Source organism: Balearica regulorum, chromosome 2 (assembly GCF_011004875.1).
Source record: "Balearica regulorum gibbericeps isolate bBalReg1 chromosome 2, bBalReg1.pri, whole genome shotgun sequence".
Classification (NCBI taxonomy): Eukaryota; Metazoa; Chordata; class Aves; order Gruiformes; family Gruidae; genus Balearica; species Balearica regulorum.
The window spans coordinates 93,866,192-93,893,888 of NC_046185.1; the positions used below are offsets into that span (position 1 = coordinate 93,866,192).

Here is a 27,697-nt window from a genome sequence, read left to right on the forward strand (position 1 = left end):
TTTAGCTGAAGTCAGTTGTACAACATGATGTCTTGAAAGCTGTTGGACAGCAGTGGGATCAATCAGACCAGATAATGCTTTAGATTAAAAGGTAGATTACAGAAAGATTATAGACCACTATCTCCTTATGGTTTCACCCACCAATGATCCCCTCCCCAGAGTTCTGGGCAGGGTGCTGAGCCCAGAATTAATATTTCAGCATTGACTCATCAGAGCTGGGAACCTCCTGCGTGAGGAACAATCATCCCTACTGGTCCCAGTGTAGCCTTTAGCCAGGGACAGCCACAGCACCATTATGCTCAGGTCCCTCCCGAGCTTGCAATTCATGCGAGACATGGAAAGGGAAAAGCCTCGAAAGAGATACCTGGCAGCAAATTGCAGCTTGAGAGGAAGGAGTGGAAAAATTTAAACCTCTGTAGGTAAAGCTTACCACAATACAACCTTCCAAGTTAATACCAGGAAAATACCTCCTGTGCAAAGTCACTTTCCCATTATGGCACAAGCTTACTGCGATTTTATTTTTACGATTAATGGGATAAATAACCATTCCAGGTAGCCTTGGTCTAGCACTGTGGAGCTTTGAGACTTTTTATTTATCGTTCTCTACTATTTTTCCAGTGGTGCGATGACACCTACAAATTTCACATACATAGTTTTTATAATAAAAATAATAAAATCTGTTAGTTACAGAATCTTCTTTGCTGTTATGACAATGACAAACTACATCAAATCTGTCAGAGATGCCCTAGACACGCCTGACCTCTGCAAGAGGATGGAATAAATGGTTTACGGTGGTCCTCTCAGGTTACCTATTTCTGCAGCTGCCCCTGTGATTGTTGCCCGTTACAGTCATTCTGTTGACAAACAGAAAATCCTGCCTCCACCCTTCCTGAAATGAAAAGCTGCCCCTTCGGCACCAAAACCACAACAAAGAAACGCATTTCCACCAGCATCGACCTCCCAACTGCTGTGAGTCACGGTGGTGGCGTGGCCAGGTTTGCACCGTTCGTGGGCTCTGGCAGCCCATTCCTTCCCGGTGCCGGCGGCTCCGCAGCTGGCAGAGGGAGGCGGCGGTGCTGGCTGCCGCCGCCCGGCCGGCTCGGGCAAGCACGGCTCACACCCCGCTTCCCGGCGGAGGGGGCGACCGAGTCACTTCGCAGCCCCGGGAGCGGCAGGTCCGCGGCGCCCTTGGACGAGCCCGCACCGCCTCCTCCGCTTCCGAGCAGGCGCGGCTACGGGACGGGACGGGTCGGGTCCTCCTCCCGCCGCCGCGGGGCCGGGGCGCTCCGCAAGGGGCGGTGAGGACGCACCCGCACGCCGCCGGGCCCTCCCGAGGGAGGCGGCAGGACGGAGGAGAGCGGCCCGCAGCCACGGTAAGGCACCGCGGACCGGGAACGGCGGGGGTGGGAGGGAGACCCGGGCTGCTCTGCCGAAACCGAAAGCCCCGCGCCGCCCCCATGTTGTGAAGGCGGCGCCGCTGCGGGGTCCGGGTGCCGATCCCAGGGGACTGCCGGAGACGGGCCGGCAGATGACGGGCCCCGGGATGAGGTGGCCCGGGGGTGTTGCGGCGCATCCCGCCGCCCCCGTCCCCCACCTGCCGACGGCGGCGCTGGGGAGGGTCGTGTCGCCCTGCGACGGGAAACGGCACGGCGGGGGAAGCGGTGCGTGCGAGGCGAGGCGGCAGGAAGCCGCTGGGAGGAGAAGGAGGAGGACATGTCAAGTCGGCCAACGAGGAACTAGGCCAGAGAAAACCCGCGTTAGGGCTTCCTGGCCCCGGCTGTCCTGCCGAGATCACGGCGAGCGGATGCGCTTGGCGCTCCTCGCCCAGGGCGCCGCGGCTGCCAGCTGGGTGGCCGGGGCCGAGCGCGGCCTGACCGGGAGGGCCCGGCACCAGGTCCCGCCTTCCTCTGACAGCCACGGCAGTACGACGTGCCTCCGCCGAGACAGCCCGTTCTCATTCCCGTGCAAGAACACACCTTTTTGTGAGCATTTCTGTCCTCAACCAGAACCGACTGTGACACAGCTGTACTGGTACAAGCTGCCGCACGGAGCCCCTTCCCCCCTCCCTCTGCTCTGGTCCTATGAAACACCTTTGCTTCCCGTGTCTCGACACTCCTCACGTTCCCACAGGATCCCTTCTGTAACCTGCTGCTGACCCGACATTGGTATTTTCTTTGCTATTTCCAAAAGAAAAAACAACAGAAATCATTCCTCAGTGAGAAGATGCAGCAGCTGAAAGAGCTGAGCAGAAGGGAAAGGTTTAGACGGAACAGGTTATGAGAGTTACAGCAATAGAGCTGAGATGCACTGACAGCTTTTGAAACATCTTCTGCACATGCAGTATTTTTGTCTTCAGCTGCAGGAACCCTTCCATTTATTTCCTCTTACCCATATCAGTGACACCAGCTTTGGCTTCTGTTTGCTATTCCCTTCCATTCCTAACTGACAACTAAGCAGCCACAAGTTTTGACACTTGCAAACTTGTTCACTTTCTCTGATATACCTTGTAACACCTCTCAAGAACTGAGTATCATTAGACCAAAAAGGCTGCAATTACCATGTGACCTTCTTTCATATTTCTGTGCTAACGCGCTCAGCAATCCTCCTTAATTGTGCAGGCTACACCAGAGCTACATCAGATTGGTAACAAATCATTAGAATAGAGCAAACCGCTTCTGTATGATGATCAGGCCCGATTACAACCAGGTCATGATTCTTGGGAGTTTATCCCACTTATTACACTTTTATCCTTCTCTAAAGAAAACCCAAACATACTGGTGGGCAAAAATCCCTCTTTTTTTTTTTTTGCAACTTGTGTGCAAACTTTTCATAATACATGTTAGTACTTGTTAAACATGAACCCACCCTAACACAGATGTTCAGAATAGTATATTAGAAAAAAATTGCTGTGTAATCAACAAAGCGTATGGATGAGGGTTACCTGGGTTACCTTATAGAACACAAATTAATCCCTGTAAGTATGCGTAGCTTATGTAAGGTTAGGCTAAAGAAGCTACAGAATTCTCTTCACCACAGATACACCAGTGCAGATGTTGTATAATCATAGGCACTGAGGATACATTTGAATCACAATGTATCTCAATAAAAAGCAGTAAGCTTGAAATGAACTTGAGCCTTTTAGCTTCCCTCCTTGATTTCTGTGTCATCTGGTATTTCCAGGTAGCATCAGGCAATGCTTCATGTTAAACAGTATACCAAAATATACCAAATACCAGAAGTCTTTGCTTAAAAACCTGGCTATAGATTGCCTTCCCTCCTACAAAAAACTTCAGGTTTGAAATAAGTGTTAAGATCAAAGAGCTTTTACACAGAGTACCTCACTACTTAATAACAAAAAAAAAGTAGTAGCATCCTAACAGTAGCATGCCCAAGGAGAAGGGTTCCCTCCCATCTTAGGAGAAAATTCTCTGAGTTGACTGTTACCTGGTTCATTTCAGCAGCTACCTCATGATTTCAGAAATAATTACTACTGAATTTCCAAGCCCTCTGGTTACAATGATTACACGCTGCGTGATAGGAACTGCTATTAGCAATGTAAATAGGAACAAGGTCCTGTATTGTTGCAATTTGAGGCAGGGCTGTTTTTCATCAAGTTATATGGTATTGAACGGCAGGCCTGAGCTATCAATAGTATTAATGCAACTTTAGAGATTAAGCATTCAAAAATACACATCTATTTTACGTTCACAAGAAGAGCACGTGCAATTCTCACAAGAGTAACTACTACCTAGATACATAATTACTGTTAGCATGGAAAAATTACCATAGATACGTGACTTTAAACAAATTCTTGAAAGGGAGACCCCAGATAAAGAAGCAAGACATTAGTTCATGCCATGTTAAAGCCTCATGACTGAAATCAGGGCTTTGTACCTGTGACAACCACCCCATGTGCACAACAGTCAGTAGCACCACCTCAAGAAAGCCAGAGAACCATCACCAGAAACTTCCAGGGAGACAAAGGTCACCTATGAGAGCAACAGCCAGTATTCTTTGCACTGCTATAAGTCATTTGTTACTCAGCTATTTGATTAACTATAAAGGATTTTTTAAAAAACAACAACAAAACACAACAACAATCTCCTCTAACAATTATTAGGCATAGCAGAGCTTACCTTCTTACTAAACAAACGCAGCCATATCCTCAGTCCTGTGTTCATAACACAGGCTAGCATTCCAGCAAAACAAATTCTGCATCCTTTCAAATCCAGGAAAGTCAAAGAAGAAAACTCTGAGGAGAGCACACTGCTGCAGATGTAGAGAGGATGTTCCCAGCCTACGTGACAACAGGCCACACGTAGAGTATACATACACACTTGGAAGAGGAAGCTCTTGCTTTCTGTCTTCTACAGTCACAACCTTTTTATTAATTAAGTTTACTCTTCCTTATTTTGGTTTAGTCAGTATTGAACTGATGAGACAATTTCCAAGTCCACACATAAACATCTCTCTCCCCTCAGACACTTTCACTACCTCCGTAGTTCCCAGGCTCCAGAAAGAGGCTGTGGTAATTAGGCTGCAGCTGATATTCATAACAACATTAAGCAACCTTTTCAATTACAGATTTGGTGATACAGGTGCTCAGTAGTTTACAGGAGTTAGTAGTTACTTGCCAGCCTTAAAAATTTGGGAATCCCTTTGCTACACTATTTAGAGCTCTTAATTACCCAAATGAGCTAATTTGCCCTACTGCTAGTAGCACTTTGAAATGGTGCATTTCTCCCAGCTCTGTATAGTTGTCAGTCACCCAAGAGGAATGGAAGCTGAACAGCCCTGCTGGTCTCTTGGACTTTGTCTTTTCTCAGCAAACTCTTCCCTTACTTGACATAAAGTGCTTAAGGCAAAAGTTCAGTGAGGAAGAAAACAGAGCTTGTGGCTTGCACCTATGTCAGCAACGCAGCCTGCTGGTGTGTGCTGAAGGTACCGGCTGTCTAGCCTTCTTTTAACGTTTTACCTCCTGAGAGATGTGTTAGGCAAGGGAGCACCACAGCTTTATCAAAGGTTTAAAATTATTCTGGCAGCCACTGGGGTTTACTTATCTACCCATTTTGTAGGCTCCCCCAAGCTCTCTTTTTTTTTCTCTTGGTGCACTTAGGAGACACTGCAAATCTTCACAATTTCTTTGTTCCTCTTCTTTTTGAGGGGGCAGGGGAGAAGTTGCCTTATATCCCCACCACAGTCCTTCCTAGCACTTGTCTCCTTAAATTCAGACAGCTGTGAAAATAAGTTTCCCACAGAAGCTGGGTTCCTTGTTTCACCCTCCAGAGAAAACTTTTGTTTGTTTGTTTGTTTTAAGCTTCAAGCAAACCCTTTAGAGCTAGATTTGCAAAGATGCCTAAAAGGTAGCTTAGGGTTTTATAAGTGTCTGGGCACCTGACAGGCGTTTGTTCAGGCAATTTAGAAAATGAGATGCCTATCAGAATCACTAGGAACTACCTGCCTTTGGAACAGTGGCCCTCGATTTTTCTGGGTTTCAGTTTTTGCAGGTGTGAAGTGTAGGGACAGTACTTATTTACTGCATATTGTATGGATAAAAACTATTTATTAACAGCACTTTGAGATCCTCAGGTGAAGAAATGGTTTTACATCGACCTCATATAACTCTAATGAGTTGACAGGATAAATCATGGTGATCTTTAGGTCTGATCCTCTGAGAACCACAGCATCTTTGGTTTCAAACCGAGGCCCTTTGTTCATAAGGGTCACAAGAGTATGCGCTTGTGTCCCACTCCTTACACAGACGCTTATTTAGTGGAACAGCTAAGCGCTTGATGATGACACCTTCTTTTCCTCCTTTGTATTACAGATCCAGAAGCACTAGGGTACTTGATTTTGTCTTAATTGCTAAGCCACAAAGACTGCAAACATGTCGCTGGAAGACATCCACATGAACACCCAGGATTTGCTCGAAAAAGAACAATTAGACGCTGGAGGATTTGGAACAATTTCTTTATGCTTTCACAAGAAACATGGATATGTAGTCTTAAAAAAAGTGTATACAGGACCCCAGCGCACTGAGTAAGTTACAGATCTTAGTTCTGTAAATTTTCCTTTTTTCCCTTCACAAGCCAATTTTTTTAGTTTCAACTCATTGTTCCAGTGAAGTTCCTGTTTCCTGTCGCAAGGTGAGCACTTCTGTGTATTGTTAAGAGTCAAGGGGACTCTTGCACACTTAAGGAAATGCAGGAACTCAGTGGACACATGATATTTTCAAGCTTGCAGATCAATTTTCAAGACAAGTGTCCAACTGTGGATGTCCACTAGGAGCTAAACACTTGTGAGCTGTCAAGAGGATTCCAACACCACATGTATAATACCAAGAATGTAACCCTCTCTCCCGTGAGAAAAAACAGAGGAGTGAGCCGAGCCCACTGATTTAATTCAAGGATTGAATTAGCTGTTGATTTCAGTGGATTCAGGTCATGTTGCAGCCCTACCACCTCACAGCCATAACAGTCCTAAAACTCTCCCACAAGTCATCCACTAGAGAGAGACAAAACCCCATGTTCTTCTAGTTTGGGTTATGATAAATAAATTAGCTGAGCTTTTATTTTGCCAGTGGAAAACAAAGTAAAAGATTCTAGTAGTTTGCCTGGTTTATTTTTGGGTTTGTGTTTTTACTTTCTCACTACACAGGCCCCCTAAGTTTGTTATTCCTTAAAGTCTTGAGCAAATTTATAAGTGAGCCTAATGCAAACAAAACACTTTCTTCTCTAGTACTACAGACGAACACAGAGGCAGAAAGCAGTTTCCTTTTAAGTCACAGGGTAGGAGAGCATTAGCAAGCAACATAGTCTTAAGATTTTCTTACATCCTTTTGCCCGATGACTAGAAGAGGAGCAATAGTAAAAATGCCACCCCTTCTTCTATTTAATATAATGGGTACCATCCTCCTTTAACACCCTTAGTGAGCTCCCAGCTGTGTACCTGTGACTATTGATGGGTTGTACTGAGGCCCAGGTACAGAGTTAGGCTTTGAATTCATCCTAAACCAGTAATCATTAATAAATGTTATCATCATCCAGCAGGTGGGTGGATCCCCTGTAATAAATCCATTTTGAACGTGAACATGCATACCAGCCCTTTGGGAAAGAGACCTGTCTAGTTTCCTGTACAAGAGGTAGTGGAATGTGTCTTTATCCTCCTTGTCCAAAGGTTCTTTCAAGCCCTGCCCTGATCCCACCCCAGCAGAGGGATTTGGACGTACACAACCAGCAGTGCACCTTCAAAAAAAATGCTTATCCACTTTCTGAAAAGCAGGCCTTAAAATCAGGCTGTGCAGACAGTCTCTGTGCAAGACATTTGAGCAGAGACTTTGACATAACCTGACATGAACAAAACTGTATCAATTAAAAGTCAGCTGAGGGTATGGTTCATCTTACAGCAGCTCTAGGGATGTTGATATTTTTGGCCATCGTTTTCGTTATGACTTAATAGCATTTTCATCCCTGTGTTCTTTCTAGCCTGGCACCTAAGTTCAGCGTAATTTCTGTTTTACAGATATAATGATTCCCTCCTTGAAGAAGGCAGGATTATGCGCAGACTGCAGCATGACCGTGTGGTAAAACTACTAGGTATAATTTTGGAAGATGGAAACTACTCACTTGTGATGGAGTATGTGGACCGGGGGAACATGATGAAAGTGCTACAGAAAGTGAGCAGTGAATTGCTTCATCCCTTGCCTGTTCCTTAGGGTTGATAAGATGCTTGAAAGGGACAGGGTGTTACTGCATCTCCAGAGAATGGAGTCTTTAGTTTCTCATTCTCCTTTCTGTATTAAAGAGCCAGTGGAAGCCCTGCCTTGTCTAGAGATAGGAGAGGACAACTATGGTTTTCCTGTGCATCACAGAGGAGCAGACCACAGTTATACGTTCAAAGTTATAGGAGTGTTTGTACAGATATGTGGAGAATTTGCTGAAGAAGAATGCTTTTGTAAACATGGAGCGACTCTAGAATTACTTTAATGCAAAAATTTAGATCCAAGACCGACCTTCGTTTTTTTTTACCATTCCTTGAGCAGAGGTATTCTTAGGACTGACAGAGAAGCTTTTTTTTTAAAGACTGTTTTTTAATTTGGTTGTGGTAGCAGTATTTTTTAATAGATGGTACTTCTTGTTCTTTGTTTTAGCTCTCACTGCCTTTGTCAGTGAAAGGGCGTTTCGTGCTGGAGATCACAGAAGGAATGCTTTATCTGCACGAGCAAGGCTTCGTACACAAAGACCTAAAACCAGAAAACATCCTTGTGGACACAGACTTCCACATTAAGGTACTAGTTAGAACATAAATGGAGAAAGCTGGTGATTTGGGTTGAAGAACCCAGTTCAGCTACATTGGTTAGTATTCCTGATTGGTAGATGAACTCCTTTGTAGTCTAGCGAGCTATCGCTAAGAGAGTGTTAGCAGTGGATCACTGAAGTATGGCCGCCTATACAATCTCTGAGCCTGAGATTTGCATAATCTTCCCCCAACTGTGGGGGAGAAAAAAAAAAAATCACTAAAGGTATTAAAAAATTAATAACATTGTTGAGAATTAATGAACTGCAAATAACAAAACAGCTAGAAAGAAAAAAACAAACCTTACCACGTAGAGATTGAAACAAAATGGAATGTCTTATGGATTATGTCTTTTGTCCTTTATTGCTGTAATTTCTCCTCCTGCCTTCACCTCCTCTTTTTTATTCCTTTCCTTCTTTTGCCTATTATCTTTTCTTCTGTTGTCTCCTTCTTTTTTCCCTTAGTCATCATTTTTAAATGACAGCCAGCAGCTACAAAAAAAGCAGCAGGAGACCACTTCAAAGAATGGTTTATAAGCCTGTTCCAAAGCCTTCCTATTAACTTTAGTGGGGTTTTGGATCAAGACGCATAGATATAGAGCCTACTGCTGAATAAACCTGAGTAGAATTTGCAGCAGTCCTCATCAAATGTCCTGTCTCTGGTGAAGGTGAGTTGCTGAAATAATCACCCCATTACAGTTTGAAACTACAGAATAAATTCTTGTGAAGAGAGTTCTGTCACTTGATGTTTCTCACACAGAAAATAGTGAGAAGTTGTTTGATAAGTTTAATATAGTAGCAAGTCCTAGTGGAGTATGAGCAGCTTGCAGATAAAAGGTATAAACTATATTTTTTTGCCCCCAAAAAAAAACCAACCCAAAACCCAAAAAAAACCCCACATCATGATCTGCTTTAAATGTAAATTGGCTGGGTTTTTTGGGTTTTAGCTTGCTTATATGGACAGGACCAAACTAGGCTATCATCACACTGCATGACAAACTGACTGGAACCCAAAATCAAATTCAGAATCAGATCAGACTTCCTTAAGCAGCTTGATCAAAAGTATAATTTAAGGCAGCTGTTGTATGATCTATCCACCTGAATGTGTCTAACGTTGCCAATATTTATAAAGGGAAACAGTTGTTCTAGAAAACTGCAGATGTGGGAAAATTTCTGTCACATCTTTCTCTATCACATTAGACCTCCTCTCACTTGTAGACATGAACTTGGACTCCTACTTCCTCAGGAGGATGTCACTTAGATTTTCCTCTTCCTCTGAATACATGACCTCTAAATTTAGCCCAAAGCTTCAGAAACTCAAGAGAAACAATAAGCTAGTTAGAGGCAACAAGAAAGAAAAGGAAAGTGAGAAGTGAGGCAAAGTGTCACCTCAGTTTTATCTGAAGTGATTGGGTTACACAACTCAGTTTGACAGCTGCCTGTGGCCAACAGAGGCAGTCCCATTTCTTCCATTTTTCCTCTCCTGTTGACCTCCTGTTCCCTTGTGTTAGCACTGGTGCTAATCAGACCACCCTGCCCTGATTTAGGAAGCCAAACCAGCAGATTACCATTTACCTTGTTGGCAGTGCTACCCTTCTGTTGGGCAGCACTTGGTTCAGCAAGCCAGTTGATTGCCTCGCACTGGGTCTTCTCAGTGTCAGGTAAGCGTCAGTGCTGGGACAGGAGGAGCAGAGAGAGCATGTAACAGGAGTCTATGAGGGAAGGAGGGAAGGATTCCTTTCTTCACCATCAGCCATTAGTCAAACTGTAACACTGCACCCTAAGTTTTCAACAATGTCACCTTGTCAAGTGCACAGTACCCAGGTATCCCTGCTTTAACTTATTCCATGCTATCCTTTTCCATGTCTCTTTGCCACACACATCACATCATTTTAGATCCTCTTCTTCCCCCTCTCAGTAGGAAGATCTAAGGAAGGTGAGTTAGATGGAATCTAAATGGAAAGGGCAGTGAGGGAGGAGGGATATCTGCCTGTCACAGATTACTTCTGGATTTGAATTTTAGCTTCTTCTCATATGGATCTTCTGTTCTGCCACGAGCACTGCAAGCAGATCTTGAACGTGATTGTCAATATGAGCAAAACTTGTTTTCCTTACATTGTGCGATTGTTCCAAGTAGGGTTAAGTTAATAATGAAGGTTCAGTCTGATGGTTCCCAGTTGGCAGTGATACTTTATTTATGCAAAAAAACAGCAAAAGGGCAAATAATTTGTTTTCCTTTCTTGTGGTTGCTTGCACTGTTTCATTTTTAGGCAAGTTTAGACAACCAGCTATTCATTATAAAACTGAGCACTGCATGAAATACTTGTTTATCTCCTCTTCATCACAGCACTAGCTCTGAGTGTCTCATTTTTCAGATTGCAGATCTCGGTGCTGCCTCCTTTAAGAACTGGAGTCGGCTGACCCAAGAAGAGACTGTCCGAAAGAAGCACATCAAGAGTACTTGCCAGAACAATGTTGGCACTCTTTTCTATATGGCCCCAGAGCACTTACGCTCTGTTAATGTAAAACCTGTGGAGAAATCAGATGTTTACAGCTTTGGCATAGTGATTTGGGCAATTTTTGCTAACAAAGAGCCATATGAACGTAAGTTACTTCCAGAATGATGCTATCACAAAATTAAGTTACAAGTGTTAAGCATTTAAAGTCATAAAATTAAGATTTGGAGATTAAATTGCCTATATCCAAGAATAGCCCTTGTTCAGCACCTCATGGCCAGTAAGAGGCATTAGTTGCATCATTCCTGACTTCTAAGCGTGGACAAGAACATCTGAATTGAAATACAGACATGAGCCCAATCTATTCACATCTACATGGTGTGGGCATAAACCGGCACTCAGTGGCAGAAGTTAGACAAACCTTGGGCAGGCAAGGATGGAGACTGATGTATGCTATTTCCTGAGGTGGGCTATTACGTGTGTTTTTTTCTAACAGGAACAGTCACACAGTCAGTTACCGTTTCTCAGCGGTGCAGTGCTAAATTTCTCAACATGCAGTGATGTGCTCATGTTAGGAGCATGTAGGAGCAGACCGTGGATTTCCAGAGTAGCGTTTATCATTTTCAATGGATTTTTTGCTAACTAAATGGCTAAACGTTGCCTGTGTGGCCATCTTTGTGTTTGTACCCAGCGAAGAGCATAACTGAGATTCAGATTATAGAGAGCTAGATTTGTCATCCTTCCTCACACTAGGCACGTCTTCCACATAGAAGTAAATCCATTACTCTTAAAATGAATCTCTAATCCATGGAAGTTAGGGCAGTGGATTCAAATTCACTAATGTGAGAGGTTTGTAGCTGTAACTCAGACATCTTTGAAGTCTTCTTTTACATATCCACAAACACACAGGGAGCCGCTTCACTCTTTCTTTTAACAACAGAAAGGTAGCAAAACCTATGATCAGGATCTGATGGGAAATTTTATTTTTCAGATGGTATTAATGAAGCCCAGATTTGCTTTGGCATCATGAATGGAAATAGACCAGACATAGAGGAGATCACTGAAAAATGTCCAGTGGAAATTATTGACTTAATGAAACAATGCTGGGAGCAAGAATCAGAAAAAAGGCCAACCTTTGCAGGTAAGGCATTGCTTTAGAATTATTTTTGTTATGTGTCTGTCAATAGTTTGTAATGCAGCAAAACAAAACTGAGTGTTTTCCTATTAAAATACAGATTTTTTGCTTTGAAAAGAGAAATATCAATTCATATGCCCAGTAAAGCGTACTCCCTGTGCCCGGACTAAAAATGGGATCTGATCCAACACTTACAGATTTTAGAAATACTAGTGAGTAGATGGAGCTAAGATACTTTATACCTGCTGATAATTTGTCTTCAGCACAATATAATCTGTTAAAATTTACAGAAAAGATAACACCAAGCGACATATCTGGGCTATGACTGGGAAAATACCCTAACAAAACTAGCTTCAAAAGCTATCCCAGTTTAGCTTTCCATGAGCAATGCAACAGCCTTTGACTAGCTAATCATCCTTTCATATGGTCAAATCCCAAAACACCTGCAGTCAGTAAAAGTCTTAACTGAATGGTCTGGGAAGGAGACCAAAAGCATTCAGCAACTAAGTCAAAATAAGTCAAAATTCTTTATCTTTATCTCCTCTTGTCTCTTCTTTCTGCCTCAATACGTAGTGCCAAAAAAAAAAAAAAAAACCACCCCAACCCAAAAAAACCACCTCAAAACAACAACAAGCAAGAAAACCCCAACCCACAAAAAAAAAAAAACCACCCCTACACATAACAGGAAATGGAGATTTGGATTTAGACAGGGGCACCAAGAGCTTCATATACAACAGGCATATACTTAAATACTCAGAGGAAATTTGTATAGCAAGAGGAAATCATCTCTTATTTCCATATTTAATGTGCATAATCTACTGCTAATGAATTGAGTTTATGCTTGCACTGCATCTTAGCTTCTAACTTTCCAATATACAAAATACTGATATTTACAATGTTTGTAGATTATTTCAGTAATTCCTTCTTTAGCAGAGACAGGATAGTTGTTCATCAAATAGCTGATGCAATTGAATGTATCTTGTTTCTTAAAATGTGGCAACTAATCTTTGGGCCAGTTAAGGAAAGTTGCTGTCAGCCACAGATCATAGGCAGAGAGATTTCACCCTAAAAAGCAATACACCACCAATGAAAAACAAAAATCCCTAGAAATCATCATCATCTTGTTACTGTATTAAGGCCAAATGAGCCATGTGAACAGATTCCAAATGTATGTAAAATTTTCCTGTTTCTGACTTCATATAAATCTTTATTCAATCCTTATCCATCAAAATTGTTAACAGTATAAATCACTTTATTTTTCATTGAAAATCACTTTCACTTAGTTCTTTTCTTTTTACAGAAATTAGTCAAACATACAAGCCATTTTACTATCAAAATCTAGAAAAAAATATTGAAGATGATCTGAAGGAGTTAAAAGTGAGTAACTTTCTAAGCATTTTGAAGTGTCAGTTCCCCACATCCCCTCTCCTCAACCCCAGCTATGACCAGATTCTGCTACTTCAAGACTGGTCTTACTTGACTGACCCAACTTCCTTCTGTGATAAGATGGCTGGATTTGTGAATGAGGGGAGAACAGTGTGTGTCATTTACCTCAACTTTAGGAAGATTCTCAACATTGTCTCCCAAAACATTCTTGTATCCAAGTTCAGATGTTACAGTCTGGATGGGCAGACAAAAACAGGTTGGACGGTGAGTTTCAGAGGGTAGTGGTTAATGGGTCCTACTTCACCTGGAGGCCAGTAACAGCTGCAGTAGTACAAGGGTTTACTATCCTGGGACCTTCCCTGGTTTACTCCTTTATCAGTGATGGATCGTACTCTCATAAGGTACACAGGTGACACCAAACTAGGACCACCAGTCAATACAGTCAGAAAGGCAAGGCTGCTAGCTGGAGGAATGTGGTGACAGAAACCTTCTGAAATTCAGAAAGGACAAATGCAACATGCTGCACCTGGAATAACCCATGGCTTCAGTGCCAACTGGGGTCTGCCTGACTGGGGAGCAGCACTGCTGAGAAGGACCTGGGAGTGGTGGTGAGCAGCAACCTGGGTACCAGCCACAGCCTGCCTGGCAGCCAGGAAGGCCACCAGCATCCTAGGCTGTACCAGTAGTGTCACAGGCAGCAGATTGAGCAGATCTGCTCAGCACTTATAGTCCTGGCATACGAGATGGGGCTGAGGGACTGGGGCTATTTCAGCCCAGACATGCGATGGCTTTGGGGGGACACAAATAGCAGCATACCCTACCTGTGAGGAGTTTATTGAGAAGATAGAGCCAAGCTCTTCACAGCAGTGCATAGTAGGAGGGCAAGAGACAGTGGACATAAACTGAAACAAGAGAGAGTCAAAGTGGATGTAAGAGGGGAAAGAAGAAAAAAACCCCACCAAACTAAAACCCCACAACTTTTCCTCATGAGGACACCCAAGCAGTTACCTAAGGAGCTTGTCCAGTCACCATCATCGGAGGTTTTCAACACCCAACTGCACAAAGCTCTGAGCTACCGACTCCGATCCTGTAAGTGACCCTGTTTTGAGCAGGAGGGCCTGAGGTCCTCCAAGGTCTATTCCCACCTGAGTGACACATTGATCCTACAACACTTTGCAAAAGCTCCTCATATATCCATTAAGTCTCACTCATGAAATAAAATGTTATTCCTACAGATTCAAAAGTGGCACAATCTGATTTAGAGTAAGCATAAAAAAACCTCTGTAAATTCTTGGAAATTTTTTTCCTGCGTTCAGGCAGTGTCTAATGAGTCCCAGCCTGCTTGAGACAAGGAAGTTGTATCACAGTAATAACAACAGGGAAAATTTTATATCAGATGTTTTTCCTGAGTGTCCAAGTTGGTTTCTCTTCACTTTTCTGGCTGTAGGTTTATAAATTATAATACAAAATAATTATTTCCTGACTGAAAATAAGAGAATGAGAACTTCTTGAACAATTGGGCTGATTATGGAATGTTTTTATAAAAGATTTTATCAATTTACTCACTTTAGTATTACTGACAGCTGTCAGTGATAACTCCTGGCATTAGGGGTTTACTCTCTGCAGTGAAGTGAGGCTCAGAAGAGTACATACACAGTTATTTTAACTAAGCAGAAACAAACAAACAACACCCCAACCAACTTCCTTTGTGAAACCATTAATTTACAGTTTTCTTTAAAGCACTTCCTCCTGTCACCAAGTCTATAATTGTGGAAATGAAAGTTTCTGGTTTAGAGAACGTGTGATGTTTGTGAAGCACCGAGTGACTGTTCAAAAAAGCAATAGAGTTTTGCAAAATGAAACCGATGATACAAATTTCCTGGACTGATTTGACCAAACTAAATCACCATGTGAAGTATATATGTCTAATTTATGATAGCGGCTCCAAATCAGGATCATGGCCAATTATACTAGCTGCATTAGCTCTCTGCAAATATACCTCAAATCATAGGGACCAAAGCACTATTAAGAAAATGGGCCGCAAGTCTCTTACTTTCTCAGGAAGGAAAACATTCATTCCGATCTGGGCACAGAATGTGAATACAGCATCCAAGGCAAGTCAGTGTGGTGAACTACTAGTACAGCTTCAGCAGCAATGCGAGTTAGAGAGTTTGGGCATAGCCTTTCCCCGCCCCCCCAATAGCAATCATGGAAGCAGAATCCACAGCCTCCTAACTAAAAGGTGGACAGAATGGTTGAGGTTGGAAGGCACCTCTGGAGGTCATCTGGTCCAACCTCCCCACTCAAGCAGTTCAGTTACTCAAGTAAAATCTAAGGACCTAAGGTTGTAATGTGCTTTAGAATGTCATCTTTTGCTTTTCTAAGGAAATATTTTGGGGGGGGAAGAGATAGTAGCTGTTGATTTTTAATCTGTGAAAGTTCTTCTTGGGTTTAATTAAAACCAAAAACCCTACTTTTAAAAATTATTTTACAAGTAAGCAGCACTAGGGGAAAATTAAAAAATAATTTTGCCAGGTAAAAAAATTTTTTATTTCCAATGAAGTCTGAACAACAGGAGCATCAAAAGAATAGAACAGGAATGGATTTTTGTCTTCACTGTAGTGAAGTGAGGATGAGGGTTTACAGAAAGGAAATTGTACTACAACTTTCTGAAGATTTGCTCTGAACTCCTTGTTCCTAATACTCTTCATAAAAGTCAATGTGGCCATACCTGAATATAAATCTTCTTGCTCATCTCTTCCCTGTTGATGAATATACTTACTAAATCCACAAAACAAGATGCACATTTGCTACCCTTACCTCAGCAGCATTGTCTCACCAATATTGCTTGCAGAAAGTCTAGCTTTCAAGTATAAGACAGTAACAGACAATCCAAAACCACTCTGGATTAAGCTCATACTCATGTCAACAAGAATATTGTGTGGCCAACTCAGAGTATTATATACTGCCGTTGCATTTCAGTCCTTCCTCCCTTCATTGAAGAAAAGATTTTGCGCATCTGTAGCAAAGCAATGGGTATTTTCTGTCAGGCTGTGCCCTCTGTAAGAGTATGGAATCTCTTCCCACAGATCCACAGAATCTGTTCATCCAGGTCACTTCACCGTGAAGCCATGCTGTTTCCTATTCTCCAGGTACTCCCTTTGGTTAAGCTTTTACCTGTAACTTGATTATTTGTTCTTTCTTACATGCAGCAAACGGGGCCCGAGTCAAATGAACTGCTGAATAGGATGCAGTCCCTTCAAATAGATGCTGTAGCAGAAGATACCAGTAATGGGCAAGTAGGTAAGTCACTTCCTAGCACATCATTATTGTGTGTATTCTGCCAAAGGTAAAGTTGTGTACATATACAAAGTAAGGAATCTTACCATTAGGGGGTTATGAAGAGACTCAATTATTTAGCACTTCAGAAAGAATTGTAAATCACTGAAAAGATCAAATTTACTCGCTGGCTCCCAAAAGTCATGCTTACTGTTTTGAATTTTCCACAATCTACAGTTTGAAGCCATTTCATTTTACACTACTCTGCTTTCTTCTCGATGCTCAATTTTTTTTTTAACATTAGACTTTTCAATGGTCACTTGGATAATTACTTTTTATACTTGGTCTTTCTTCCTATCTTTGTAGTCATGCCAACTGCTTGGTCTGTAGGCTTTAATTTCATCAAGACTTTCCTTTTTTCCCCCACTCCAGCATTTCTTACAAATGCTCTGAATATGACCAGGATGCATAATTTTAACATATTTCTTTGTTTATGATCTTCCTCTCTATGGAATCTGAGGAGCACCAATAGATTAATTTTCTTTTCTTTCATATTTTCTATCATATCTTGGATGAGTTGCACATTTCATGGTTTTATAGAGCTGTCTCACTAATACTTGATGATACTGTAACTGTATCATTTTGTAGTAGTGAATCTGGAATTCTTTTACCGAAGTTTCTTAATGGCAAAAGATATGGGATCATATTTGCAACAATGATTTACAAACAACATCAAATTCAGTAGAAATAAAATCCTGCTAAGTTTGCTCATACCATTTGAAAGACTTTATTAAATTAATAATGTTAAACTGCAACATGCAACTAATAAATCTTTCCCAAAGCTAGGTTTGCCATAACTGTTCTTCAGTAGAACTGATGGACTTAGTGGGGCTGCCCCACTACTATATTTTTAAATGAGTATAGTTACATTGCCCTAGCAGAAATAATCCTGTATGCAGCAGATTAAAGATGCTCTTGTGTTTTAAGTACGAAAGGCTTTATTGTGAATCTACACTGCTGAAAGATACTATCTTGACAGCCTGTCAGTCAAAGTCAGATTTTTTTTCTCCAGTCAATGGGCATTACTCAGACAGTGGTAGTGAAAGATATCCCACAGAATTTGTTCCTACGTATCAAGCTTGCCCTGGAGAATGGATGCCATATAGTTTATGCCAATACTGAACTGCTAATAGCTGTCACTTTTGATGAGGTTGTTTCTGTATTAGCTTATTCCTCCCACTCCTTCTCTAGCAGCGGTAACAAAAGAAGCAGAGTGAGTCAGACTGCAGGTGTACTAATATACAGCCATCAAAAGGAACCAGTTTTAGTCCTGCCTAATATGGACTGAATTAATGTAATTTGGAAAAAAAAAAGTTCACTGGCATTATCTGAGCTAAATAGAAGCGCATACGCACACTTTATTCCAGTTCTACGGTGGTCTGTAAAAGTCTCTTGCTTTATGCAATGTACAATGTTTTCTAGACAACTGTGAAGCTTTCAGAACTTTAGGAAAACCTAAAGTAGTCCTACCCTTAAAAACACAAGAACAAGTAGTAACAAGCAGATTTTTACAGTCTTGACGTGCTGCAGCATGATCCAGATCATAACTCAATCTAGTTCAAGACTGAAGCAGAGCTTCCTTTGATAGTGAAAATTAGTTTGAAGGATGTGGATGACACAGACTATTTTATCTGGTAGGCATTACTTGTAAAAATGTATTCTTTGGGACTATGAAGAAAGAATTAGACAAAAAGGATTCATCGCGAAATACTTAGGATATTTTACATAATCATTTGCATACATGACTTTAATGGCAAGTTATTTGTGCTGCATGAAGTAACACCTTTTACAGTGGTGTTATTTTTCACCCTGTTACACTCCAATTTTGCACTGATTGAACTCCAGTTAATGCCAGTGGAGACACACCAGTAAATCAGACCCCGCAAATGCCTCCAGGAACTGTTTCTTTCATTAGTTTAGAACTACTGATGTCAATATAAGCAGAGCATGCAGTGACTTCAGACACCACTTGAGTAAATAAGATATTGACACCAATAGCTTAAACAGGCATGTACTTCCTAGATAAAAATGTGTAATACTTCTCAGTAAAGGCATTCTATAAAACAAAACACAGCTTATGCTGCAAGTAATATTTTCATCTTTTATATATTACCATAACATTAATGGTAGATTAATAGATTCTAGTGTCATCGCAACAAGTTATATACTTGCATTTGGATGCATTTCAAGTATTTAAATTTCCTCCCTTTCAGATCAGCCTAATTCTCTACACAGCTCTCAAGGTCCCATGACCAGCCAGGTTAATGAAGTCCTGTTTGCTGCCTCCCCTGATAACCAGCCTGTTGAGAGCTGTGAGACCTCATTTACATCTGCTGATAATCTAGAAAGAAAACTTCAGCGGGAATACAACTACCATGCATTTGGGAGCCGGATGGATAAAGCAGTTCCACCTGTAGTATACACCCCTGAAATGAGAGAGGAAGAAAAGAGGCGAAGAGTTTCCTATGATCCATTTACAAAGCCATCTCCTACTCCTCAATGGAATGAACCATATTCAAGAGCTGAAAAAACAGGATCAAACACTAATCCGTATTTTTGGCCACAGCCAGCTGCAACAACACCAAAACGGGGAAATGTAGATCCTTTTTACGGGCCAAACCCTAACAATCTTCTAATGGGAAACACAGAGGATCTCTATGGATTGTGTTCAGCCAGTGCCTTTAGCCTAAGTAAACCTCCTGTGCCTGAATCTGGCCCAAACCTGCAGCCACAGACCAACGTAAACTGGTATTCAAAGAATGCAGACACAGATACAGGTGAGATTCCTCCTCCCTCAACACCTATGTTTCTGAAAACACACTTGTTCTCTAAAAATGAAGTGGTTGAGAGTGTTTTGTAGTTTATGTAACAACAACCTGCTTATTGCTAACAGCTGATCTATAATATAGCAAAGGTAACTTTATTTCATGACATTCTCTTTGTTTACTTGAAGTTACTTCAAGTCACTAAAACACTCTAGCTTTAACTTTAATATGCTGCTTTAACTGATTCAGGCTGTTACGTTTCGAATGAACTGTTTCTAAAGCATCGGTGTAACAGGGGAACATCAGACCCAACATCTAGCTCTTTAGCTACCAACCAAGTCATAGCAGACAGCGGATGCTGCAACAGCAGCTACCAAAACCAAGAGCTGCTACCAATCATTCTAGGAAAGCAAAGGAGAACTTCTGACTTTCAGAAATGTAACATTCATACTGTAAGTTCTGCTTGTGCAGAAACAACACTTGTAGCATTTCAGAAAAATAGATTTTTAGCTTGATTTGCAGCAAGGTAAGAGACCCCTGAGCAAAGGGAGCCAACAAGGAGCTGAGGCTCATAACTGGTTTCTCCAGAGAGCTCTGCCTGGTGCTGGTGGGGAGATTCTGTCGGTATTTGCTAGTGAGCTGTGGAATAGAAAGGTATGGAGACGAAGAAGGAAGAGAACACTGAGCATTGGCAAAAATTATAAATAGTAACTAGAGACCTGTAAGATGTAACTTTTAGGAACTAGAGACAGCATGAGATATGTTACCCTGCTCCTACTAAATATTGGTTATTTTTAGTGTGACATTCTTTTACAGATAATCTCACAAGAAAATCAATGATCCCTAGCTGTTACAGGCAGAATGCCACAAAGGTGTTATTCTGTTAAATTATTTATCCAGAGGCTGTGATTAGTTGTTTATGTGAGTTTATTTACTGAAATGAATCTGAGAGCTGTCATGTCAGAAGGCAGGCATTAGAAGTGTCGACATCGCTAATAAAGTCAAGTCCTGTTTGAAATAAGAAAACAGTTATTATAGGGATGCTGCATGCAATAGTGTAGCAGATAGCAGACCGAGATGCAGAAGAACTGCACTGCAGCTCTTCCATTGACTTGTTGGGTGACCATAACCCATCCACTCTACTGCCCCATCACGAGTTGCAGAGCTCATCTGTGAGCATCCAAATCGATTGCTGCCCTGGGCAGGAAGTTACATCTCTGCTAGACATTACTGCCACCAGCAGAAGATGCAGTGGTGTCCCATGCCTTTCCTACAGCTGGTCACAAGGAGTGTGCTAATACAAACTGCAATCAGTCTCAGCAGTAAGAGCACACTTAGGAGTTTGGAATTTTCCAGTTTGAATACCTGATATGAGGCAGCTCGGTCTATAACTGTGGTGCACTCTGCACTGCCATCTAGTAGTCAGGTATTCGTACACCCATGTGGAAGCCCATTGCCCTCACTGGGATCCAAGGAAGGTTAAGGCTATTAGTCACTGAGCAAAACTATGATAAGGTCATTGCTTTAACAAGAGTTATTCAAGGACATACAATCCTCTTAAATACAAAGAGATGAAAGCTTTTTGAGAGCACAAACTATGTACTCATACCATTACAAATACGGCAGTCATTTTTAATTACATTTGCTTTTTAAGTACATAATACTTTTTGCATTTTGTTTTGTTTTCCCTCTTTGTTTAGGTAACAAGGTTTCCACTTCTTTCACAATGGGAACTTTTACATATTATCCTCCTACACCCAGAGTAAACACAGGTAAGTGCTGTAGCCTTCATCTGTCCTGGTAGCGAATTGCATCCTGATCAGTAAAGCAAAAAAATTCAGGATCTTGAAATAATTTATGTTATTGCTTAATACCTCTAACCATAGCTGAAGTTATCAGTACCTGTATGTAAAACTAATCCTTGTCTCTAGCAGGGCCTGTACATGCTGTTAAATGTGTATTTGATGGATCAAAGACAACATCTTTTATTATGTAAAAAAGCTTTTAAAAACAGGAAGGCACTGTTAAAATCTCTTGTACACTTAAACCAGTCACTTTCTTAGATTAAAGATCAGGTTGCTGCGACTCTACCCAACTTCCAAACCACACATGCATTTGGGACACCTGTTCTTTCTTGCTCTGGATTTTTAATACAAATTTCTAGCTGCAAGCTTCATGCTGATCAGTCTTCCTTGGAGCACAAGTCTCTCTAGTTCAACTGTCTTAAACCCCTGAAATTCTGTCCTGTCTTTCAGCAGTTGTTAATATATGTTCCTATCAAGTCGTGTTGCTTGAGGCACCCTGAACTCTTTAATTAACCCTTTCAAGGCTTGTCCAGTTTGTAAGTGGTTTACACTTAGAGAAAGAAAACTTGAAACGGCAAGTTTCCATCTTCTTGACTATACGCCCCTTAGAGTCTTTAGATGATGGCCCAAACATGACAAGCAAGCAAAGTGCAGAGGCTTTGGAAAGGAGATTTATAAGCACAGTAACTTTTACTGCTAATATTGACAAAGCATTTGTACACGATTTCATATCTTGTGCTAGATTCAGTTTGTTACCAGATAAGAAAATAGCAAACATGAGAGATTTCTTCATTTTTTAGCTAAATATGAACATATTTCCAGGGTCCTTCACCTCAAAAAAAGGAGAGGATACAGGAATCATAATATATTGAGACATGATAAAATGCATTCCTTTTCTGCAACTTCTAGAAACTAATCATGCATACAAGTATTTATGACTAGCATTTACAGGTTAAGAAATACTAAATGCATTCAGTCAGATTTTCATACGTGACCATAGATTTCCACACTTCACATTTGAGTGTGTAGCAAGGATGTTTGTAAATCTAACCATCATTTTGCGTGATTACATACAGAACTTGGTCTATTGTTTTAAGTACTTGTTCTTAAATTTTAGACCCAGGTTGTGATATTCACCATTTAAACTAGAGTTAGAACTTTTAATGGATGATTATCCAAACAAGAGCTTGGAAAACATTGTCAAGAGACTAGAAAACCCATGTCACTTAACAGGACTAGAATAGTCACTTAGTTTCACGTTATGTGTGGAAATCAGACAACTGTAAGCAAGACACACCAAATTAGGTATTTAACTAATCACATACAAGTAAACCACAGATACAAGCTCCCAGAGGTGCACACAATTTAGCTGTGCCATCAGCGCATATACACGTTGACTTTTACTGCTGAGGATTCCGGCCTTAAAATAAAGGAGTAGGGTCATTTGGTAAAATGTCTCAGAAAACATTCTAGTCTCACCTTAGAACCAAAAGAATAGATCGGGGGAAAAAAATTAAAAAAAAAAAATAAAGAGAAGAAATGTTGTTGAAACAAACACTAAGCAAGTAATGCCCTGTGATTCACTGTGAAAATAGATACAACTGAAAGATAGACTCTTAGATAGCAGGGAAGAAATACATTGCAAAACAGAGATGCCATCAAGACAGCATAGTATAACATGGAGTACAGAAATCTTATGAACAACTAGAAGTGATTTTCTGTAGTCTCACAGAACTTTGAAATCATAACTGTAAACCTGAACTTAACATCTATGAAAAGTAAAGCTGAAAATCAAAGTAAGGCTTTAAGATTTAAATGAAAAGTGCTTTCAAGTAAAGACTGACCTCCTGAAGCTGTTAGCCAACAAAAAAAAGCAAGGCTGCTACTACACATTCCTACAGCACAGGGAACATTATTCACAGTATAGTAACTACCAGCGTGTAAGGCTTGGTTATGACACTTTGTCATAATAGACATAGAATAGGATGGACTTTCACTAAAGTACATTTATGTCACACTACATAATGAAAAAACGCTCACAGTTGCCAGTAAATGGCCATTTCTACATTACATGCAATAAAAACATTTAATCACCTCCCTTATTAGCAGAGCCTTCTTCCTCCTTATGTTACTTCTTGACATTTTGGGCCATATGCAGTTGTTTATACAATTGTATTCAATTCCCTTATACAGAAGATTCAATCAGGTACAACATAAGTAATAGTTCTGGAATTCAAATTGGATCCTACAATCACATGAAGATTGAAGAGCAAAATCAACACATCAGCACTTCTCCTGTTACAGAAGCAACTTATACGCATTACGAAGCAATGGGTATATTTGGTAAGAGAAATATCTCCCTAGTTTTGATGTATTCTCCCATATATTTATCTGAGAATCATTTGGTTTAGAATGTATAAAAGCACTACAACTTTCTCCCTCTGATACTTGAGAAATAACTGGGTCCTTTTCTTCTACATACTCAAGACCATATAAAACAAGTAAGGGTTTGTGCTAATACTGTTTGTAATACCATGTACCTCATTTGTCCTGTAGTTTTATGACCTCTTATGAGACACCAAATACAAGTATAGATGTATATGCATAAAAACAAGAGGAATAACCACACTCACATTGGTAGAAGCAAGGTCAGGATTGGTAGTCCTCACCTGATTTATAGTTTATATCATAGAATATCCCGAGTTGGAAGGGACCCATAAAGGTCATTGAGTCCAGCACCTGACACCACACACGGAAACTTAAACCATATATCTAAGAGCATTGTGCAAACACTTCTTGAACACTGACAGGCTTGGAGCCATGGCCACTTCATTCAGGTAGAAATTGGAAGATTTTGAAGTTTAATTCAGTACTGACCAATGAAAATAAATTAAACTATCCCTCTGTATTCTTAAGTAAACAAATTAATAGCGTCCCAGAATATAAAACGTATCATACAGACATCAGTGAGCTGTATAAAAACTCTAGGAAGAAGTTTTTCAATTTTGCAGGTTTTTAAGTGACGAACTATGATAGCCTCAGATCAAAACGCAAGTCCAGCAACTGACCTAATACACTTGTTCTAACTGGGAGTTTCTTTCCTGGCATTGTTGGGTAATACTGCCTCCATGAAACCCACTTCTGATCGTATCATTAAAATTCGGTCTCCTGATATTACGAATAGTTTGGGGAGGACAGATGAGAGAGCGAAAGGAGCAGAAGAAGTGTTAAACCATGCCATTTTCTCATACTCTTTTTCTTTTTGCAGACAATTCTACTGTCCTTACTGAGAAACATCTGAATCTAGTGAGAGAAAAGTTGGCTAAACAGTGGAAGCACTGTGCTCGTAAACTGGGTTTCTGTGATCCCGAGATTGATGAAATTGATCACGACTATGAAAGAGATGGACTAAAAGAAAAAGTTTACCAAATGCTGCTTAAGTGGGTAATGAGGGAAGGCTCCAAAGGTGCTACAGTTGGAAAGCTTGCCAAAGCCCTCTTTGGCTGCCAAAGACTAGATCTCCTTACTAGTTTGATGCAAATCAACGATGATTAAGTTGACTGAGAACTGGGGGAAAATGAGAGTATTTTTTCCTAAAGGCCTTCCAATAACAAGTAATAACTCTGAAGAGACTTTCTGGAGCTGTCCTTTTTGCACAGACTTTTTAAAGCACATTTTTTTCTGCAAGGAGTTTTCAGTGAATACTTCCACTAAATCAAAAAGTTTATGTGAAGATAATTGGTCTTCCAGAGGATAAAAGCAAATAAGCTTCTTCCTTCTGAATAAAGCGATTGTCTGAAGATAACAACAATGAAATGCAATTGTAATATCGATTCAAGGAGAACGTGTTGTGCAAAATTTCTAGATTCTGTCTTGAAACACATTGGTACCCTTGTTCAGTTCTGAACAAAAGCGTGTCATTTCAACAAAGCTAATAGGTCAGTAACAATATGTGAAAGACTGACTCAGTCCTGGAAGAACTCGGACAGAAAACAAAATCAATGCTTAAATTTTGCCAGAAGTGCCAATACTTAGAATCCTTACAGCACTATCTCAGATTACTCTAAATCAATGTATTATTTTTAATTTTTTCTCTAATGTTTTTTAAATGCAGATGCCTGGAGTTATGCAGAAAAGCAGTGTGAATAAAAGCAAAACTGATTTTTTGCTTTAAAAGTATATAAATGATAAAATACTCTTCTTTCACAGGTTAATATTGCATTATATTTTTACATTGCTTGATAGAAAATATTTTACAAGCTTCTCATATGCTTTATGAAATAGTTAAAAAAGAAATTATGCAATCCGAGGTAAAAACTTGGGAACATGAGAGCTTTGGGAAAGGGAAAGTGACAGAAGGTCTTCTTTTACTCACTCTGGGGGCTCAGAGCACTACCAGTTTCTGAATCTCTGAGGCTGCATTTATTATAGTAAATTAAATGTGCCTGGGAATGTTCCTGGGTGATGAAGTTAGGTAGCATGCCACAGACTGCTGCCAGGATAACGAATTCTTTAAACCTCAAAAATATTGTGCAACAGCTATTTCATGGAGCTGAAGTTGTGTCAAGGAACACTGGAACAGCTCTGTAGCATAGGTGATGGTATCCCAGTGCCTGGAAACGTTCATTGCCACTCTTACAAGTATTGACATTATCTCAGTGTGCAAAATCTACGAAAGAAGAATTACCGAGCTGTAAATTTTTATGCCTTAAGAATAATTATGCCAAACTCATCCTAAGAGGGTATAGTCCTTCAATTTCCATCAAATCTATTAATATTTCCAGCAGATGTTTTAGACCAGATTGTTCTTTATGCTGTAGAGAGAAAAAAAATTAAAAAAAAAAAAATCAGTAAGTGTTCACTAGCTTCTGGTCATTGTCAAAAAAAGCTAACAGTTTAATAAAACAGTAGTTGGAATGGGTTTCTGCTCTTTGATACAGCAGCCACCGTTTTAGCAGAAGCAAAATGAAACCTGAATCATAGGAAGCACCAACACATTTGTCATCTTTAAACCTACTTCACATAAGGCAAGAACGCAAATGCCCCCCAAATGAAGAGTTTAGCAGAAATCAATACAAAGAGTGTGTCATCCAGCCAGATACTGGAGCATTTATATATTTATTAACATAGGCTAAACCCCATATTTTCCTTTCCATTGAGGCTAGCTCGGAGTGTATCAGTATATACCAGAGATATTTATAGTTTGAATTCCTCAGAAATTATTGCATTGCCTTACTGTTTTGACATATCAACATGCTAAATTTTCTATAAAGTCTTGAGTATAACAGATAAAAGACACCATTCTCCAGTGTAATGAGCATACACTTTCCAGAAATAATAATTTACACTTCTTGAAGCAGATAGAGAAATACATGGGGCAGGGACCAGCCTTCTCTGTGTCAGTCCACAGTGTTACAACCACCAGCTATTATGTTACTTCATGAAACAGCTTCCTGGACAGATTTGAAACAGATTCCTGAATAGATCTGAAAAGTCCATTTATGTTCCAGTAAGGTTGGTTTTACTGTATTGCTATGTCAATTCCCTACTCCTCATTTGCTTTTAAGTCTCACATGCCTATAGTCCACACAACACTATTTTTCCTTCATAAGATCCTCGTCTTATTTGCCACACAGAATGAATTGCGATCATTTATTGGGCATACGTCAAATGCTTCACTTTATTAAAGAAAGCAAGCCTGGACCTTACGTTCTGAAACAACAACAAAGATGTAAAGCACAAACATGAAGCATCTTGGAACAGGAGATAGGGCAGTCCTAGATCTTTAAAGTGGGATGTGGGACATGAAGGTCATTTTAAGCTTTGATGCGGTTGACTCCAATTCTACACTAGTACTCATAGTTCAGGTGACATTGTAGACGGTATAGGAAACAACCACAAAACTGAAAGCTAGAGACAATCTCTTTCAGAACAACGCTTACAGAACTCAATCACAGAGAAGAAGATTCAGCTCCCTGGGCAGAAAAGACAAAGTACTACAAGCTCTTTAGCATATTGTGGAAAACCACATAATAGGACCCAATGCCTGGAAGCTGCAGCCAGGCATGCCAAAATTAGAATATATGTTTAATAAGGATGATTAACTACTGGAATAAGATACCTAGGGAATCTGTGAATCCTCTTGATATCTTTTAATTAAGACTGGTCTTGTTTCTTAAGATGGATACAGTCAAAATCAAAGCTATAGGTCTCAATACCAGGTTAGCTAAGAGAAATGTAAAAGATAATGGTGCACAAGAGGTCCAAATAAAAGTGTTAGTGCTCTCCTCTGGCCTAAAAATTTACAGAAATGTTGACTATGGCAAAGAGAGATCAGCTAATATTAACTTACTGGGTTGCTCATCTCATTTACCACCACCACCACCCCCCCAAAAAAAAAAAAAAAAATCAAGGATGGAGTTCATTTTTGAAAAGCAACCTATCATGACAGATCAAAAATGCAGGAAAATATGGGGGCAAGGAAGAGAGACAAAAAAGATTATATATAGGCCCAGAT

General features: G+C 40.5%; 1 protein-coding gene across 1 annotated transcript; it reads left to right on the plus strand.

The window, feature by feature from the left end:
- Positions 1 to 1,070: 1,070 nt before the first annotated feature.
- RIPK1 (receptor interacting serine/threonine kinase 1) lies at positions 1,071 to 25,357 on the plus strand. The gene is made up of 12 exons (XM_075744942.1): positions 1,071 to 1,373; positions 5,828 to 6,039; positions 7,522 to 7,675; positions 8,150 to 8,287; positions 10,670 to 10,898; positions 11,742 to 11,891; positions 13,186 to 13,262; positions 16,484 to 16,574; positions 18,824 to 19,387; positions 21,076 to 21,147; positions 23,374 to 23,523; positions 24,449 to 25,357. Exons 2-12 carry the CDS (start codon positions 5,888 to 5,890, stop codon positions 24,733 to 24,735), a joined length of 2,064 nt encoding a protein of 687 aa, XP_075601057.1. The 5' UTR covers positions 1,071 to 1,373; positions 5,828 to 5,887; the 3' UTR covers positions 24,736 to 25,357.
- The last annotated feature ends 2,340 nt before the right edge of the window (positions 25,358 to 27,697 follow it).

What these genes read in the sequence shown, in the direction of transcription:
- RIPK1 (XM_075744942.1), top strand. Translation starts at nt 5,888, where the DNA reads ATGTCGCTGGAAGACATCCACATGAACACCCAGGATTTGCTCGAAAAA. An exon ending in TGATGAAAGTGCTACAGAAA is followed by an intron (nt 7,676 to 8,149) that starts GTGAGCAGTGAA and finishes TCTTTGTTTTAG; the next exon opens with CTCTCACTGCCTTTGTCAGT. An exon ending in TAACAAAGAGCCATATGAAC is followed by an intron (nt 10,899 to 11,741) that starts GTAAGTTACTTC and finishes TTTATTTTTCAG; the next exon opens with ATGGTATTAATGAAGCCCAG.